This window comes from Pan troglodytes, chromosome 1 (genome assembly GCF_028858775.2).
Source record: "Pan troglodytes isolate AG18354 chromosome 1, NHGRI_mPanTro3-v2.0_pri, whole genome shotgun sequence".
Taxonomy (NCBI): Eukaryota; Metazoa; Chordata; class Mammalia; order Primates; family Hominidae; genus Pan; species Pan troglodytes.
In genome coordinates, this window is record NC_072398.2 from 87,318,838 (window position 1) to 87,336,086 (window position 17,249).

General features: G+C 36.0%; 1 protein-coding gene across 12 annotated transcripts in view; it reads right to left on the reverse strand.

Moving 5' to 3' along the window:
* ATF6 (activating transcription factor 6) overlaps positions 1-17,249 on the reverse strand; it is a 198,343-nt gene that overhangs the window by 159,641 nt on the left and 21,453 nt on the right. For all 12 annotated transcript variants that reach the window (XM_009436665.5, XM_001174215.7, XM_016931047.4 and 9 more), the window contains exons 5-7: positions 12,328-12,457; positions 11,529-11,732; positions 1,597-1,817 (exon numbers count right to left, since the gene is read on the reverse strand). In XM_009436665.5, coding sequence (XP_009434940.2) covers positions 1,597-1,817; positions 11,529-11,732; positions 12,328-12,457 — 555 coding nt within the window. The remainder of the gene's footprint in view (positions 1-1,596; positions 1,818-11,528; positions 11,733-12,327; positions 12,458-17,249) is intronic.

The following is a 17,249-nucleotide window of genomic DNA, read 5'->3' on the forward strand; positions in this document are numbered from 1 at the left end:
TACAATAAAAAAAAAAAAAAGAAATTTCAAAGCATTATTTTTAAAAATCCTTTTTCATCATTCTTAACCTGGTTGGTCTCCCATGAAAACCATACTCTCTTCTTATTGGTCACACAACTTTTTAATTGAAAATATCACAGAAAGCTTTTGGATTTTTGTTATTGTCATTTTTTTTAACATATTGTAGAAATTTTTCCATGCACCAAAAGGACAGAAAAATAAACACCCAGCTTCCATCATTATCAACATTTTGCCAATCCAGTTGCCTCTATCCTGTGCTCACCACCTTCCCATCCCAGCAACATTGTTTCATCTTCAACTGAAACACACGCTATGTATTAGAGCCTATTATGACATAAGCATTGTGCTTACCTCTTCTAGTCCTCAAAACAAACCAACATAACAGTCAAGCCTAATCCTGTACTGTCCATGGTCTCTAGTCTCATAGCAACACTAACTTTCCTATTCCATGTCTTGACATGCATTGTTTTCAATACCTATACAAACGATGGGACTCTTATTCTAGAAACTGGGTGTTCTACTTTCACTAGACAATATTCCTTTGTTATGAATTTTTACAATATTGCTGGCCAAGATTACTGTTTATGCAACTGTGGAGCAATTTTATAATTAAGTGGGTCACTGACATGCTGGTTAATAAATTCTGGCAGACAGATCAGACAGTAGTCTGATAAACAACCTTGCATAACCCACAGGACTTTAAAATTACTTTTCAAATGCATTCTACCTAAAGAAAGGATGAAGTAGTAATATTAACAACTAGTAGTATCCGTTTTTATTTTAAAGAAAACATACACACTTTGCTTTCCCAATCATAACTTTAGAGAATCCACTGTTTGACTATATAGCTTTCACATTCATTAAATTTTAGGACCAAGATGTTCAATTTAATATATAACATAAGTTATTTCCAATCATTTTGAAAGAAAGCAAGAGTTAGTTGGCAAGTGCAGTAACTGGCTTTAGAGAGTGACAGGTCTTAGGAAACTATGTGATTTATAAATTATAAGAAATCCCTACAACATGCTAGAAAATTTAAAGGTTTGCAAAAATGGGAAAGTACCAAATAATCACTAAGAGACAGAATTCCTAAGAGTAGCTAGTCATCATTATGAAGTGGTGAAAACACTTCAAAACGGCAAGGAAGAAAGCTAAATATAAAACCTATCTAAAAAGTAATCTATAGACTCTTATCTGAAGATCGCTAAAACATTTCAATCAGGAAACTTTGAATCTGTAAAATATTAGTGGATGACTGGGTTGAGGGTGTAAGGGCTTGAAGAGAATAATAAGAGGGTTGGTTCTAAAGAAGGAGTAAAGAAGAGGGAGGTATGCATACTTTGCTTTTCATCAAACCACTTCAGACTTTCAAAAACCTTTTCACTTAGATTCTAACGTAGTAAGCCTTACCCTAATTTTCCTCCAAAGACTAGATGTGCAATTCAGCACACTCTTTTATTTGATGCAATATAAGAAACTCTAAAAAAAACAAAAACAAGGCAACAAAAGCAAAAGGTGTTTTTTTGTTGGTTTTTAAATCAGGCATTAAGAGAAGCACTAAGTTTCAAAACTTACATCTGAACCGACATTTCTCATGGTACTTTGTAGGACAGGTTTAGTCACGGAAAGTTTTCCATTCACTGGGCTATTCGCCGAAGGGGCTGGTACCACATTCACCACGTGATTAGGTAGCTGTGTGACTCCCCCAGCAACAGCAAGGACTGGCTGAGCAGAGGGCAGAACTCCAGGTGCTTGAAGTTGTACCACAGTAGGCTGAGACAGCAAAACCGTCTGGCCTGCGTAAGAAAAAAGAAAAGGAATCAAAGGGTACACAACTACTGTGGCAGGAGAAGCAGCTTATAATTAGGTCTTTTCTGCAGACATAATGGGTAAGATCAACACCAAGGGATTGGACACCATCAATTAAAACATTGGATCAATAGCAGCACACGCTTATGGTGACTTTGTTATGTTTTTAATGTGACCAACTAAATTCATCTCTTTGAGTTATCATTAACAATATACTTTAATATACTTTCTTATTTATCTTTCTCAACTAAACAGCTATCAAATTTGCTGTAATCCCTAAATTTCTAAGAATTAACCTCTGAAATTTATTAGTGCTAAAAGGATTTGTCTTATTATAAATAACAAATCTTTTACACTGAATATGGAGAGTCATGTATTCTAAATTAATAGGATTTACAAATGCATACAATACCAAAAATATCTGAACATAAACTTAGTAACTCAATATTAGAAGAAGAAGGAGCTACAGGCCATGCACTGTGGCTTACACCTGTAATCCCAGTGCTTTGGGAGGCCAGCAGTTTGAGACCAGCCAAGGCAACATAGTGATAGCCTGTCTCTACAAAAAAAAATTTAAAAATTAGCCAGGTATGGTGGTATGTGCCTCGAGTCTTAGCTACTCAGGAGGCTGAGGCAGGCAGATCCCTTAAAAGGACAAACAAAAAAAAGACTACAAATACCAAAAAACTTAAAACCATTTGAGATTAAATCTTAGCTAACAATCACGGTAAACATAAATCTGTGATTCAAAATAATCTGTAGATGATACCAGCCCTTTCCCTCTTCCCCCAAAAATGGCCTTCAATTCTTTTCTGAGTATTCAGAGGTATCATTATTTTAAATTTATGCTAATCTGACGAGAATTAGTAGAGGTTGAACATCTTTAATCCAAAAACCCAAAATCCAAAATGCTCCAAAATCCAAAACTTTTTGAGTGCTGACACAACTTCACAAGTGGAAAACTCCACACTTCTGGTCCTAAGTATTTTGGATAAGGGATACTCAATCTATAATAATGACAATGAAGATGATGTTGTTAACGCTGCAGAAAAAGTGCCTATAGATGACATGGTAAAAATGTGTGATGGGCCTAGTGAAGGACTAAAGCAGCATACAGTCATAACAGAAAAAGAAATCATGTCAGTTTACAAAATCAAAAAGAGACTTCTAAGACAAAAACTTGTTAACGAGGCAGATGACTCCATAGAAAACATTTTTAGAAGTCATCCAGCAGAATGCCTCCTCATCCCTAGAGGACCCACTTCCAGTCTCTCAACTGTTTCTGATGTTTCTTCTCACCTGAAGACATAAAATAGAGGGTACAGTAGGCTTTTAATGAAAACAGCATCTAAGGCAGAGACTGAAAGCTGCCATTTTTTGTTGTTGCTGTTGTGTAGTAGCTGACACTGGTATTCTGGTGATTCTACTGTCCTGCCTTGTTACTCTGCACACATTATTTTTTCACTGTATTAATGGTATGTCATAATTTTTGTTAAGTTCTTAGGTGTGAATTTGTGAATAAGTGTAAGAAAATGATTGCTTGTCAGTAGCATATGAATTCAGAGCCAGGAATGATGGTGGTGCCAAACAACTACAGATTGTCCACAGGAGATAGTGACAACTGTGCTTTCTGATGGTTCATTGTATGCAAACTTGGTTTCATGCAGAGAATTATTTAAAATATTATAAAAAATTACCTTCAGGCTATGTGTATAAGATATACATGAAACATAAATGAATTTCATGTTAGACTTGGGTTCTGTCCCCAAGATATCTCATTATGTATATGCAAATATTCTAAAATCCAAAAGTACCCAAAATCTGAAACACTTCCGGTTCCAAGCATTTCATTTAAGGGGTACTAAACCTGTACCATTAACCTAAAGACTTATACAACTCATAACACTAATCTATTAAAAATTTTACTTGCCTGCTAAGTGTTTCCTTTCAGATCTGGCAGATTTTTATAAGGTGCTGAAAGCCTTGCCTAACATCCACAGGTGCTTGAGCCTATCTAACAAAATGAAGGTACTAAAATAACTGGCAACTAAAATCTCATGTAAATTTATAATTTGTTTAAGAAAAAAAAAGCATTATGCTTTCAGACAGGTTGACCCATGTAAAACTCAGCTCAATATTTCAAAGGATCGGGGAAAACTAAAAATCAAAATAAAGCTTCAGAACACCTGTTTGTCAAGAACATCTGTCTTGGCTAAAAAAGATAACTTATAAAAGCAAAGCCCTTGTTTCAGATGGCCTCAAAAAACACATTGAAAGTAGCAGAATTTCAACAAACAGCATTTTATCCCAGATAAGAAGATCTAAAAATAATTTCATGGATTTGGAGTAGATACAATGTATTAATACTTCGGCATAAATGATCATTAAACATTTTTACCTTCTCGTTTTCCCTTGGATTCAGTTTTTCTTTCCCCCAACTTTTATTTTAGGTTCAGGGGGTACACAGGCAGGTTTGTTACATGGATAAATTGCATGTCACAGGTGTTTGGCATACACATTATTTCATCACTCAGGTAATGAGCACAGTACCCAACAGGTAATTTTTAGATTCTCACCCTCCTTGCATCCTCCACCCTCAAAAGTAGCCCCTGTTGTCTATTGTCCCCTTTTTATGTCTATGTGTACTCAATGTATAACTCCCACTTATAAGACAGAACATGCAGTATTTGGTTTTCTGTTCCTGCATTAATTATCTTAGGATAATGGCCTTCAGCTCCATCCATGTTGCTGCAAAGAACATGATTTCATTATTTTTTATGGCTGTGTAGTATTGAATGGTGTATATGTACCACATTTTCTTTATCCAGTTCACCACTGATGGGCATCTAGGTTGATTCCATGTCTTTGCTATTGTGAATAGTTCTGTGATGAACATATGTGTGCGTGTGTCTTTATATTCCCTTGGGTATATACCCAGTAATGGGACTGCTGGGTCAAACGGTAGTTCTACTTCAAGTTATTTGAGAAATCTACAAACTACGTTCAGTGGCTGAACCAATTTACATTCCCACCAGCAATGTATATGCATTCACTTTTCTCTGCAATCTTGCCAGCATCGGATATTTTTCGACTTTTTGATAGTAGCCATTCTGACTGATGTGAGATGGTATCTCACTGTTGTTTTGATTTACATTTCTCTAATGATTAGTGATGTTGAGCATTTTTTCATATGCTTATTGGCCATGTCTATGTCTTCTTTTGAAAGTGTCTGTTCATATCCTTTGCCCACTTCTTAATGGGGTTGTTTTTTGCCTGTTAAGTTTCTTGTAGATTCTGGAGATTAGATCTTTGTTGGATACACTGTTTGCAAATATTCTCTCCCATTCTGTAGGCTGTCCTATTCCTCTGTTGATAGTTTCTTTTGCTGTGCAGAAGCTCTTTAGTTGATTTTTATTTATTGATTTTTGAGCTCTGTCACCCAGGCTGGAGTGCAGTGGCACAATCTCAGCTCACTGCACCTGCCGCCTCCTGGGTTCAAGCAATTCTCCTGCCTCAGCCTCCCAAGTAACTGGGATTACAAGCATGTACCACCATGCCTGGCTAATTTATGTATTTTTAGTAGAGATGGGGTTTCACCATATTGGCCAGGTTGGTCTTGAACTCCTGATCTCAAGTGATGCACCCCTCAGCCTCCCAAAGTGCTGGGATTACAGGTGTGAACCACCACGCCCAGCCTCTTTAGTTTAATTAGATCCCATTTGTCAATTTTTGTTTTTGTTGCGATTGCTTTTGGAGTCTTCATCATGAAATCTTTGACAAGGCCTATGTCCAGAACCATATTCCCTAGGTTTTCTTCTAGGGTTTTTATAATTTGAGCCTGTACATTTAAGTCTTTCATCCATCTTGAGTTGGGTTTTGTATACACTGAAAGGAAAGGATCCAGTTTCAATCTTCTGCATATGGCTAGCCAGTTATCTTACCACCATTTATTGAATAGGCAGTCCTTTCCCCACTGTTTGTTTTTGTTAAAGACCAGATGGTTGCAGGGGTGCAGCTTTATTTCTGGGTTCTCTAATCTAATCCATCGGTCTATGTGTCTGTTTTTATACCAGTATCATGCTGTTTTGGTTACTGTAGTCTTGTAGTACAGTTTGAAATCAGGTAGCTTGATGCCTCTGGCTTTGTTCTTTTTGCTTAGGACTGCTTTGGCTATTTAGGCTCTTTTTCAGTTCCATGTGAACTTTAGAATAGTTTTTTCTAATTGTGTGAAAAATGTCATTGATAGTTTGATAGGAATAGCATTAAATCTGTAAATTGCTTTGAGCAGTATGGCCATTTTAACACTATTGATTCTTCCTATCCATGAGCATGGAATGTTTTTCCATTTGTTTGTGTGATCTCTGATTTCTTTCAGCAGTGTTGTAACTCATTGTAGAGATCTTTCACCTCCCCAGCTTGCTGTATTCCCAGGTACTTTATATTCTTTTTTTGGCTATCGTGAATGAGACTGCATTCTTGATTTGGCTCTCAGCTTGACATTACTGGGGTATAGAAATGCTGCTGACTTTTGTACATTGATTTTGTATCCTAAAACTTTGCTGAAGTTGTTTATCAGATCTAGGAGTCTTGGGCTGAGACTATGGGTTTTCCAGGTATAGAATCATATCGTCTGTGAAGAGAGGTAGTTTGACTTCCTCTCTTCCTATTTGGATGCCTTTTATTTCTTTCTCTTGCCTGACTGCTATGGCTACAACTTCCAGCACTATGTTGAATATGAGTGGTGAGAGGGACATCCTTGTCTTGTTCTGGTTCTCAAAGGGAATGTACTTCCAGCTCTTGCCCACTCATTACAATGTTGGCTGTGGACTTGCTATAGATGGTTCTTATTATTTTGAGGTATGTTCCTTTGATGCCTAATTTGTTTTGAGGTGGCCTCCATTCTTTTATGAAGTAAAAACATATAAATGCAGAAATTACTCAGAAGCAGATATAAATATGCTTAGGCCAAATACGCAAATAAAAATTAGAAACACATAAAGTAAATAGCATATGACCAAGTGTTAGGTTTTAATAACAATAAGAAATTACAGTAAATCTGGCACTATGAAAATATATATTTATCATAATGTGAAAAAAAACCCAAAAAACAAGAATTCCCAAGTGCTCAAGTCGTAGCCAGAGCAATCAGGCAAAAGAAAGAAATAAAAGGCATCCAAATATGAAGAGAGGAAGTCAAACCATCTCTCACACAGATGATATAATTCTACACCTAGAAAACCCATAGTCTCTCCCCAAAGGCTCCTGAATATAAGAGCTCTCTTTTAATATAAAATAATATCCTGGTCACCCAAAACCATCAAGGTTGTCCTTTCAGCTTCTGTGTATTGAGAAAATACATGATGGAAAAAGGCTGCTAAGAATTTAGTGAAGATTTAAAATGAACTTGGAGTTTATTAGTCAGAAGTATAGCTATAAAAATTTGAAGAGCTGTACAAAGATATATGAAATAAATTATTTGGTCTACAGAAAATGCTTGCTTCAAGTATGGATTTGCAGATGCTTTGCAAAATGCCATAAAGCTACTACCCCCATCACCCACATCCCAGGGTCCACAATATACAGACTGAGAACCACTGACTTAAACCAATACTTTGAGAAGAGTATTATAGGAAGCCATGTTCTACATCCTCTGAGTTTAAAATTATGATTAAAAGATCCCTCCCCAAAATTAAACACTGTTCAGGGAACTTTGGGACTACTTTAAAGAACAGAAGAGGTGTAAATATAATGAATTAGGCAACTTATAAGAAAGAATCCTATTTCTAGCTACAGTTACAGATTTAAAGCCCTAGCAGATAACATGTACAGAGGGCTTTATAATATTTCTTAAACTAATTAAGAAAAATAATCCAAATCTGTACTACCAATTGTGTAATTACCACTGTCTCCTTGCTGAGACGACTGCATCACACAAAGAAGGAGATGGAAGAATACCAAGGCAAGGCCAAATGTGGCTTGAGTCCTACCAAGCCACTGCTGCTTCCTTTTTTTCCCATATTGTATCAAGCCTTTTCATCCCAGAGTACCCAACTATCCTCAAATTACCCAGCAGCTAAATCAGGGATACTCTAAATATTCTAGGCATGTTTGGGTTCAACACAGAATGAGAGGAAACAACTAAATTTCTATGACAATATGTTCAAGTGAAAGAACAAAAAACTCTCATGGTGACTTGGTAAATGCTGACCAGGCCACAAACTACAATGCAAAGAATTGTTTGGGGCCTTAAATAGCAGCTGAACATAGTAACTACTGTTCCTAGTGTGGAAACAGTTAAAAAGGACATTCCAAAGGCTGTTAATCCATTTTAGCATGCTCAAAATCCTCTCTGGCATTACATGTAAATCCCCCTTAACGGAACACGGCTGGATTCAATGCCATATATTTTTTTGACTATGTGTAACTCACTGATTTTGATAGTTCTTTCTTTTAAACTTTCTTCAAAGATTTTAAACTATGTATCAAACATTTATTGAATGCCTACTTTGTCTGAAACAGCATCGGTGTGTGACTTAGGGCAAATAATCTGTACTTAGCGTTCTCATCTAAAAAATGGAGATATCACAACCCATCACCATAAATCATAGAAACATACTGAAGTTTCAAATAATGTGTAAATATTATTTGAAATAAGATAATGCACTTAAGCACTTAGAAGAGTGTCTGGCACATAGTAAGAACTTAAATGCAATTATTATTATTATTAATCTCCTTTTCTATATAATAATAGCTTCCATAAGGGCACTGCATGAGTTATTAATTTATTAGTTATCACAGTGACTGTTATTTAACTGTTTATGTGAATTTAATCCCCCAATTAAAGTGTAGAATTCTTGAGAGCAAGGAATACATCTGTCATTTTTTTTTAAGGCGATACAGTATAGTGATTATTCACATAGACTCCGAGCCAGACCACCTGGGCTCAAGTTCTGGCTCCACTTCTTATTAGCAGAGTGATCTGAGCAACATATTTTACCTCTGTCTCCCATTTCAATAATTTTCGCCATCATCTACCCAAAAAGCCCCAAGATAGAAAAACGGAAGTCATCCTAGACACCTTCCTCTCTATCGTTCAGCCTCCTTCTACACAATCCAATTACCAATCTCTACAATTCTACACTTTTAACATCTCTACTCTTCATCCTGGTTCTCCACTTTCACTGATATTCCAGGCTTTCATTATCTCTCATCTACACTACTCAAAACAGTCTTAAAGGACATGGAGGACTGAGAAGTAGAAGTAGGCATAAGTTGTTGCTGGTTGGTAGAAAATGGTGAGCCAAAAAACTAGGAAAAACAAGAGAATTCAAAGGACAATGACAGATTAGTTGAGCTAGAAGAAGGGATTTATAGAAAAGAGTAATATTATAAAGTTCGAAAACTAAACTAGGAGGCCAGGCATGGTGGCTCACGCCTTAATCCCTGAGCTTTGGGAGATCAAGGTGGGTAGATCCCTTGAGCCCAAGAATTCGAGACCAGACTGAGCAATATAGTGAGATCCTGTCTCTATTAAAAACAAACAAACAACAATAACAAAAAAAACAAAAACTAAACTAGAGCCAAATTGTGAAGAGTTTTACATTCCAAGCTAGAGAATCTCAGTCTTAAACCTGTGGAAATTACCTCTTCTTTTTCGATGGTAACATATTTACTACTAGTATTAACATGATTAACTGTATAATGTCTTGCCCATACTTCCCTTCTTCCTCCCCATTCTCAAATAAATGAAAAACATACTTTAAATCTGTATGTTATTATAATAATACCACCTATTTAGATTGTACTATAAAAACAGACAAGGCACCAGGCGCGGTGGCTCACACCTGTAATCCCAGCACTTTGGGAGGCCGAGGCAGGCGATCATGAGGTCAAGAGATCAAGACCATCCTAGCCGACATGGTGAAACCCCGTCTCTACTAAAAATATAAAAATTAGCTGGGCATGGTGGCATGCGCCTGTAGTCCCAGCTACTCTGGAGGCTGAAGCAGGAGAATCACTTGAACCCAGGAGGTGGAAGTTGCAGTGAGCCAAGATCACACCACTGCACTCCAGCCTGGCAACACAGCGAGACTCTGTCTCAAATAAAAGAAAAAAAACAGACAAGGTGCAGTTCCTCATATTAGCACATGCTCACAAAAAAATAACTATAGTCTTCAGATGACAGGAAAGTATTGAAGTTTCAAATAATGTGTAATTCAGGTTTCTGGAACTGATAAACTGCTCAGAAAAGAACAGTTTGTCTTCTTATTATAGGTAAGATCTTCCATCACTCAAACATAGTCAATGATCTGCTAAGGGCAAATTCTTAGGAATACCCCTGCTTTATACGCTAGTCACATTAATGTCAGACTTTTTGTATAGACGTATTTTAATAGCTTATGGGAACTACAATGAGGTTCATCATTAGTTTAAATTCTTAGCCTTTGGGAAGGCACAGATCCTTATGAGATCCTAATGAAAGTTTTGGAGACTATCCCTAGAATAATCCACATATGAGCATACATTAAATCCTGCATTTTGTTTCAAGGAGTTCATGAACCCTTAATACACATTTATAAATCACAAGAATACCTATTCTATAGGAATGCTACTTTTCAGATGGAAAAGGCAGCAGTTCTGACTTTGTACTGAGAGAGCAGGCATTTCAAACTGGTTTTTGTTTGTTTGTTTGTCTGTTTATTTTTGGTGGGACTGATGGATGAATTTTCACTGATTCATCCATTCTCTCATCTAGGTCTTCTTTTTATCAATGTCATATTGTCTATGACCATGTAATAGAACAAAGCTAAAAGAGTATCTGGAAATTAAATTTATCAAATTTACCCTCATTAAAACTATGCTCCAAAAAACGAGCTACCTATTCACAATTGGAGATACAGTACAAATGTAACATTGGTGTTTATTTACAACCCATACCCCATTATCGCCTAGTCATATCTGGTGCCAACAAACTAAATCCAGAGATAAGAATGCTGCAAAAGTTTTCTTGTACCCAATGTATACAGATATCAGTATGAGTACAATGATGACTAATCTACCTAAGAGATCTCCATACGGAAATGACTCCCATATCTGAATAGTACCAAATCCTCAGACTTGAACTTCTTTCAATAATGACATAAACCTCTCATAGAATCACAAGTGTATGAGGCCATCTGGTGGATAAAATACGAAACACACAAATTCTTAGCTAGTTGAAAGCAGAGTTCAGGTCTCCTCATGACCAGGTCAATATACTGTTTACTAAACCATGCAGCCTCCTCAGAGATTAAGGGCGTGATTCTATTGCTATAACACACCTGAAATGGACCCTATTATTTTAAATATTCCTTCAAAACAAAAAAAGTTCACAGCCACAAAAATCTGGCTGAACTGAACTCTGCCTTCAACTAGCTTAAAATTTGTGTTCCTGTATTTTATCTACCAGAATAAAATGGCACCAAGAAAGTGTCCCAGATTTTCAAAATAACCATCAGATGTAACTGGTCTGGAGAGCTATATCCCTTGTTATGACAGGAACCACACATTAGTCATCTCTGCAACGTCCTCATAACCAAAGACATTCCTGACAAACAGCACGTGCTCAGAAATTATAACCTGAATTAAAACAAATCATATGACACAACCCGTACTGCCCTCCAAATAAATTTACACAGCCTTAAATTCTGCTCAGGTACCTTTAGTGGGTGCAGGTTGTAAACTGATAATTGGTTGCTGCTTTGCCAATGGCATAAGCGTTGGTACTGTCTGAATAATGATGGTTTTTGCTGGAACACTGGAGTTTGTTTCAGTCTTGGGTGCTGCTGGAAGCAATAAAGGCTTGGGCTGAATTGAAGGTTTTGAATTCACCTGAATTTTTTTCTTTGGAGTCAGTCCATTTTCTGGAGAAAAACCAGACAAACCACAAGTCAATGTGAAAGCAATTACGCAAGCCCTAAAAAACAGATTCTATCACACACCTTTCTCTACACATTATCTTAACTTCGAGTAACAATCTTTAACTGGAGTTTAAGCATAGCTACAGTACATATACCTGAATGAACTGAAGAAAAGTACTTAAACTGTTATCTCCTTTTCTAACCAAGCTGCAGTTTTGGGAATGGGACACACTAACTGGTAAAGGAGAATAGCTAAAATCACGGGATAACACCCAGAGATTAATGAGGTAACAAATGTCATAGCTGAATGCCCTCCATTCAGTTATCTTTAACTGAAACTTTGAAATCTCTCCTGAAGATGGTGGGGTCTGAGTCTATTTTAAAGTATCTTTCACCTGTAAAGACAGAGACAACCAAAGATTATTTCTCCCCTTTCCTCTCCACGGTAATCACTCATAACAAACAATATAGGTCCACCAATTAAAAAACAGCAAGCCAGCCTAATAAACATAAATTTAATCCAGCATTTTCTTTTAAGAAATGGAACCTAAGCTCAATCTGAAATAGAAATAACAGAAGTTAGGAGATAGAGTAATACCAGTCTTGTTCCTAGGACCAGTGACAGGCTTATCTTCCTTCAGTGGCTCTGCTGAAGAGGGACTATTAGAGTTTTCACCATATAAGGAAAGGGGAGACATCTGAGAACTAGAAGACAAATCCAACTCCTCCTGTAGCATAATAAAAACAAAAATTAATAAGTATAATCCTTAAGCAGCAAATTGCATAGAAAAGGAGGAGACCCACATATAAACAGAAAAACACTTCAAGGTAACTTCAAAGGAAAGGTATATTAGAAACTGTATCTATATATTAAGTAATAAGTGACTATCAGCATGATCCATCTATACCAAAGGAAAAATAACTCAAAATGCAGAGTAAGTCTATGCCATCCTGTTAAAGATATGAATCATTGATCTGTTTCTACATTTCTTCCTACAAACTACACACACACACACACACACACACACAGAGAGACACACACACACACACAGAGACACACACACACACACACACACATATAAAACTTGGTTCGTAGTCATACAAACATTCAGTATCAGTATAAGGTTGCAGTTAAAATGCCAATATCCTTTCTCCATAATCTCTCTTATTTGGTCTTAAAAGAATATCAAAAGCAAAATAATTTTATTTGTATTCTTTTCTATTTTCTATTTTGTAATACTGCCTTTGTTCCAAATGTTGTAAAAGAAAGATGCATGAATGGAGCAGTGCGTTGTTGTTGTTGTTGTTGTTGTTGTTGTTGTTGTTGTTGTTGAGACAGAGTCTCACTCTGTTGCCCAAGCTGGAGTGCAGTGACGCAATCTCAGCTCACTGCAACCTCGGCCTCCCCAGTTCAAGCAATTCTCCTGCCTTAGCCTCCCGAGTAGCTACAACCACAGATGTGTGCCACCACGCCTTGCTAAGTTTTTGTATTTTTGGTAGAGAGGGGGTTTCACCATGTTGGCTGGGCTGCTCTAAAACTCCTGACCTCATATGGTCCACCCACCTCAGCCTCCCAACGTGCTGGGATTACAGGCGTGAACCACCCCACCCAGCCAACAGTGCTATTTTCTTTAATTTAGTAGGTGAATTCATAATGATTGAGATACATAAAGATAACATTCGCATTTTCCCAAAGTATTTTAATATTCAGTGAATCTGTCTCATTTTGTTAGAATAAAGAAACAACATAGAAGTAGCAATTCAATTCAGACAGAAAAGATGGCATGCATGATCACGCAATAGACATAATCTCTACTTCATAACATCTTCAAAATAATCTATAAGATTATAATATAAAAATAAAATTTTAGAGAATACTTGTTTACTCTCAGGGTGTTGCAGACCCTCTTAAGTCAGAACACACAGAAGCCACAAAGGAAGAAGAAATAGATTTGAACAAATAATAAGTAAACTATTTAACAATAAAAACTAGACCATAAACAAAGTTAAAAGATACATATTGGTAGAAAATATTTGCGAAAAATAGACAAAGGGCAGGAACAGCCATTTCACGGAAAAGGAAATGCAAATGGTAGTCAAAGGCAAATTTAAACTTTTTTTAATCATAAAAAAAAATTAAAATGACCTTGAGAGGATATGGGAGAAAGAGATGCTCTCAGTCTCACTGGTGAGAGTGACAAGTGACAATTGCATCTTCATTCATCCTTAACACCTACTCAGCATGTAAGCTGAGCAATATGTAGAGTGTATTAAAATACATTTCCAAGAAACCAAAGAGTACAAGGTAACATGGGAGGAGACTATTATCTTCACGGCCTTTGATGCTTAAAAGGTATTTGATAATATTCGACAAGTATTCCTCAATAAAATCCTAGAAAACAAGGATCCGAGGAATACTTTCTTAACATTAAAAAGCTATCAGTAATTATACAGCCAAGTCCAATGCTGAATGCATTACAATTAAAGTCAGGATAAAAAACAGATACCTGCTTTTTCTGTAATTCTAGTATAATTACACTAAAAGAAGAAATTTAAAAAACATTAAAACAAAAGAGACAGCATGCCTTTTAGCAAGGTAATATGCTATATACTTGAAGCACATGTAACAATCCACTGAAAAAAAAATTTGACCTTGAAAATATTGTATTAATACACACTTAGAAAACATAATAAAAAATAAATATTTCAAGCCAGGCACAGAAAGACAAACATCACATGTTCTCACTTATTTGTGGGATCAAAAAACCAAAACAATTGAAATCATGAACATAGGGTAGAAGGATGGTTACCAGAGGCTGGGGAGGGTACTGAGAAGCTGGTAGTGAGATGGGGACTGTTAATGGGTAAAAAAGAAAAAAAAAAAAAAAAAAAAAAAAAGGAGAAGGAATAAGACATATTATTTAATAGCACAGCAGGGTGACTATACTCAATAAGAGCTTAGTTGTACATTTTAAAATAACAAAAAATATGTAACTGGATTGTTTATAACACAAAGGATAAATGCTCGAGGGGATGGATACCCCATTTTCCATGATCTAATTATTTTACATTGCATGCCTGTGTCAAAACATCTCATGTACCCCACAAATATATATGCCTACCATGTACCCCAAAAAAGTTAAAAATAAAAAAGATTTAAATAAAACAAATAAATAAATATTTCACTCACAATAGCAATAACAATTACAAAATACCTAGAAATTTTCTAAGGAATGTGCAGGACCCATATGAAGAAAACTACACAACTGAACTAAGGCATAAAAGATTTGAGTAAACAGAGAGATATACAATATTGTTGAAAAGAGTGATTACAAGTGATTATAAAGACAATACAGTTAGGAAAACTGATTCATTTTATAGAGAAAATTAAAATTAGATCCCTACCTAGTGCTAGATCCCTACATAATACCACATATTAAAGTGGTGTCTAAGAGTATTAAGAAACCTAAATGTGAAAGGTAAACCATATGGTTAATAAAAGAAAATGCAGAATACCTCTGTGCTCTAAAAGCATAGAAGGACTTCTTAAATAAGCCATAAAGGAAAAGAAAAAAAAAGATAAGCCTGAGTAATTGAAAATTAACTATTTATACTTAATAAAGACTACAAAGTTAATAGATAATAGAAAGGGAAAAGATATAGGCAATTTGAATGTCTAAATCCAACAAGAGTTTTACTATTTCAAGTATATGAGGAATTCCTGCTGATAAACAAGAAGACAACAACTGAGTAGAAAAACTGGCAAAGGACAGGAATAAACAATGTATAAAAGAAAAAAAGTCCAAAAAGCTCATAAGAATGTAAATAATTGTTGAAAACAATAACCAAAGAAATACAAAGTAAAACAAAATAAAAGCAAACAACGAAAAAACACATTGTGCCATGGAGTAAAAATTAAAAAGGCAGACAATGCCAAGTATCAGGAGAGAAGTCACAGGGATCCTCAGGCACTGCTGCCAGCCCACAGAGTACTATGATGATCCTGGAGAGAAATATGGAAGCACTTGTCAAATTAAATACCTGCACATTCTACTACCCAGCAATTCTAGGCATATATTCTAAAGGATTTCTCACATGGGTCCGCAAGGGAACATTTTTTTTTTTTTTAATTTTTATTTTTATTTTTTATTATACTTTAAGTTTTAGGGTACATGTGCACATTGTGCAGGTTAGTTACATATGTATACGTGTGCCATGCTGGTGCGCTGCACCCACTAACTCGTCATCTAGCATTAGGTATATCTCCCAATGCTATCCCTCCGCCCTCCCCCCTCCCCACCACAGTCCCCAGAGTGTGATATTCCCCTTCCTGTGTCCATGTGATCTCATTGTTCAATTCCCACCTATGAGTGAGAATATGGGGTGTTTGGTTTTTTGTTCTTGCGATAGTTTACTGAGAATGATGGTTTCCAGTTTCATCCATGTCCCTACAAAGGACATGAACTCATCATTTTTTATGGCTGCATAGTATTCCATGGTGTATATGTGCCACATTTTCTTAATCCAGTCTATCATTGTTGGACATTTGGGTTGGTTCCAAGTCTTTGCTATTGTGAATAATGCCGCAATAAACATACGTGTGCATGTGTCTTTATAGCAGCATGATTTATAGTCATTTGGGTATATACCCAGTAATGGGATGGCTGAGTCAAATGGTATTTCTAGCTCTAGATCCCTGAGGAATCGCCACACTGACTTCCACAGTGGTTGAACTAGTTTACAGTCCCACCAACAGTGTAAAAGTGTTCCTATTTCTCCACATCCTCTCCAGCACCTGTTGTTTCCTGACTTTTTAATGATTGCCATTCTAACTGGTGTGAGATGATATCTCATAGTGGTTTTGATTTGCATTTCTCTGATGGCCAGCGATGATGAGCATTTTTTCATGTGTTTTTTGGCTGCATAAATGTCTTCTTTTGAGAAGTGTCTGTTCATGTCCTTCGCCCACTTTTTGATGGGGTTGTTTTTTTCTTGTAAATTTGTTTGAGTTCATTGTAGATTCTGGATATTAGCCCTTTGTCAGATGAGTAGGTTGCGAAAATTTTCTCCCATGTTGTAGGTTGCAAGGGAACATTTTTTAAAATATTCATTATGGTGTACGTAAAAATGTAGTGAATGCATACTTGAATGTTGTACAGCGTTAGATGCAACAGATTTGATGTACACAGAGCAATAGGAATTTATCTTAAAAACACTGTGCTGATTTTTAAAAGTAAATAATATAAAGATATCTACTATAATACCATTTACATAAATTTAAAATACATGCATATAATTGAAATCAGATGAACTTTTTGATAAATGGTACTAGAATAATCATTTTGATAGTCATTTGGAAAAACATAAAATTGGATTTGTATCTCATATAATACACAAGGGTAATTTCAAATGGATCTGAGATCTAAACACTAAAAATAATATCTCATGATAAATACTTATTCATAGTCACTTAGAAAATATTCCTTCCTGAATTATTTTATCCTAAGCCACTAGATGGGG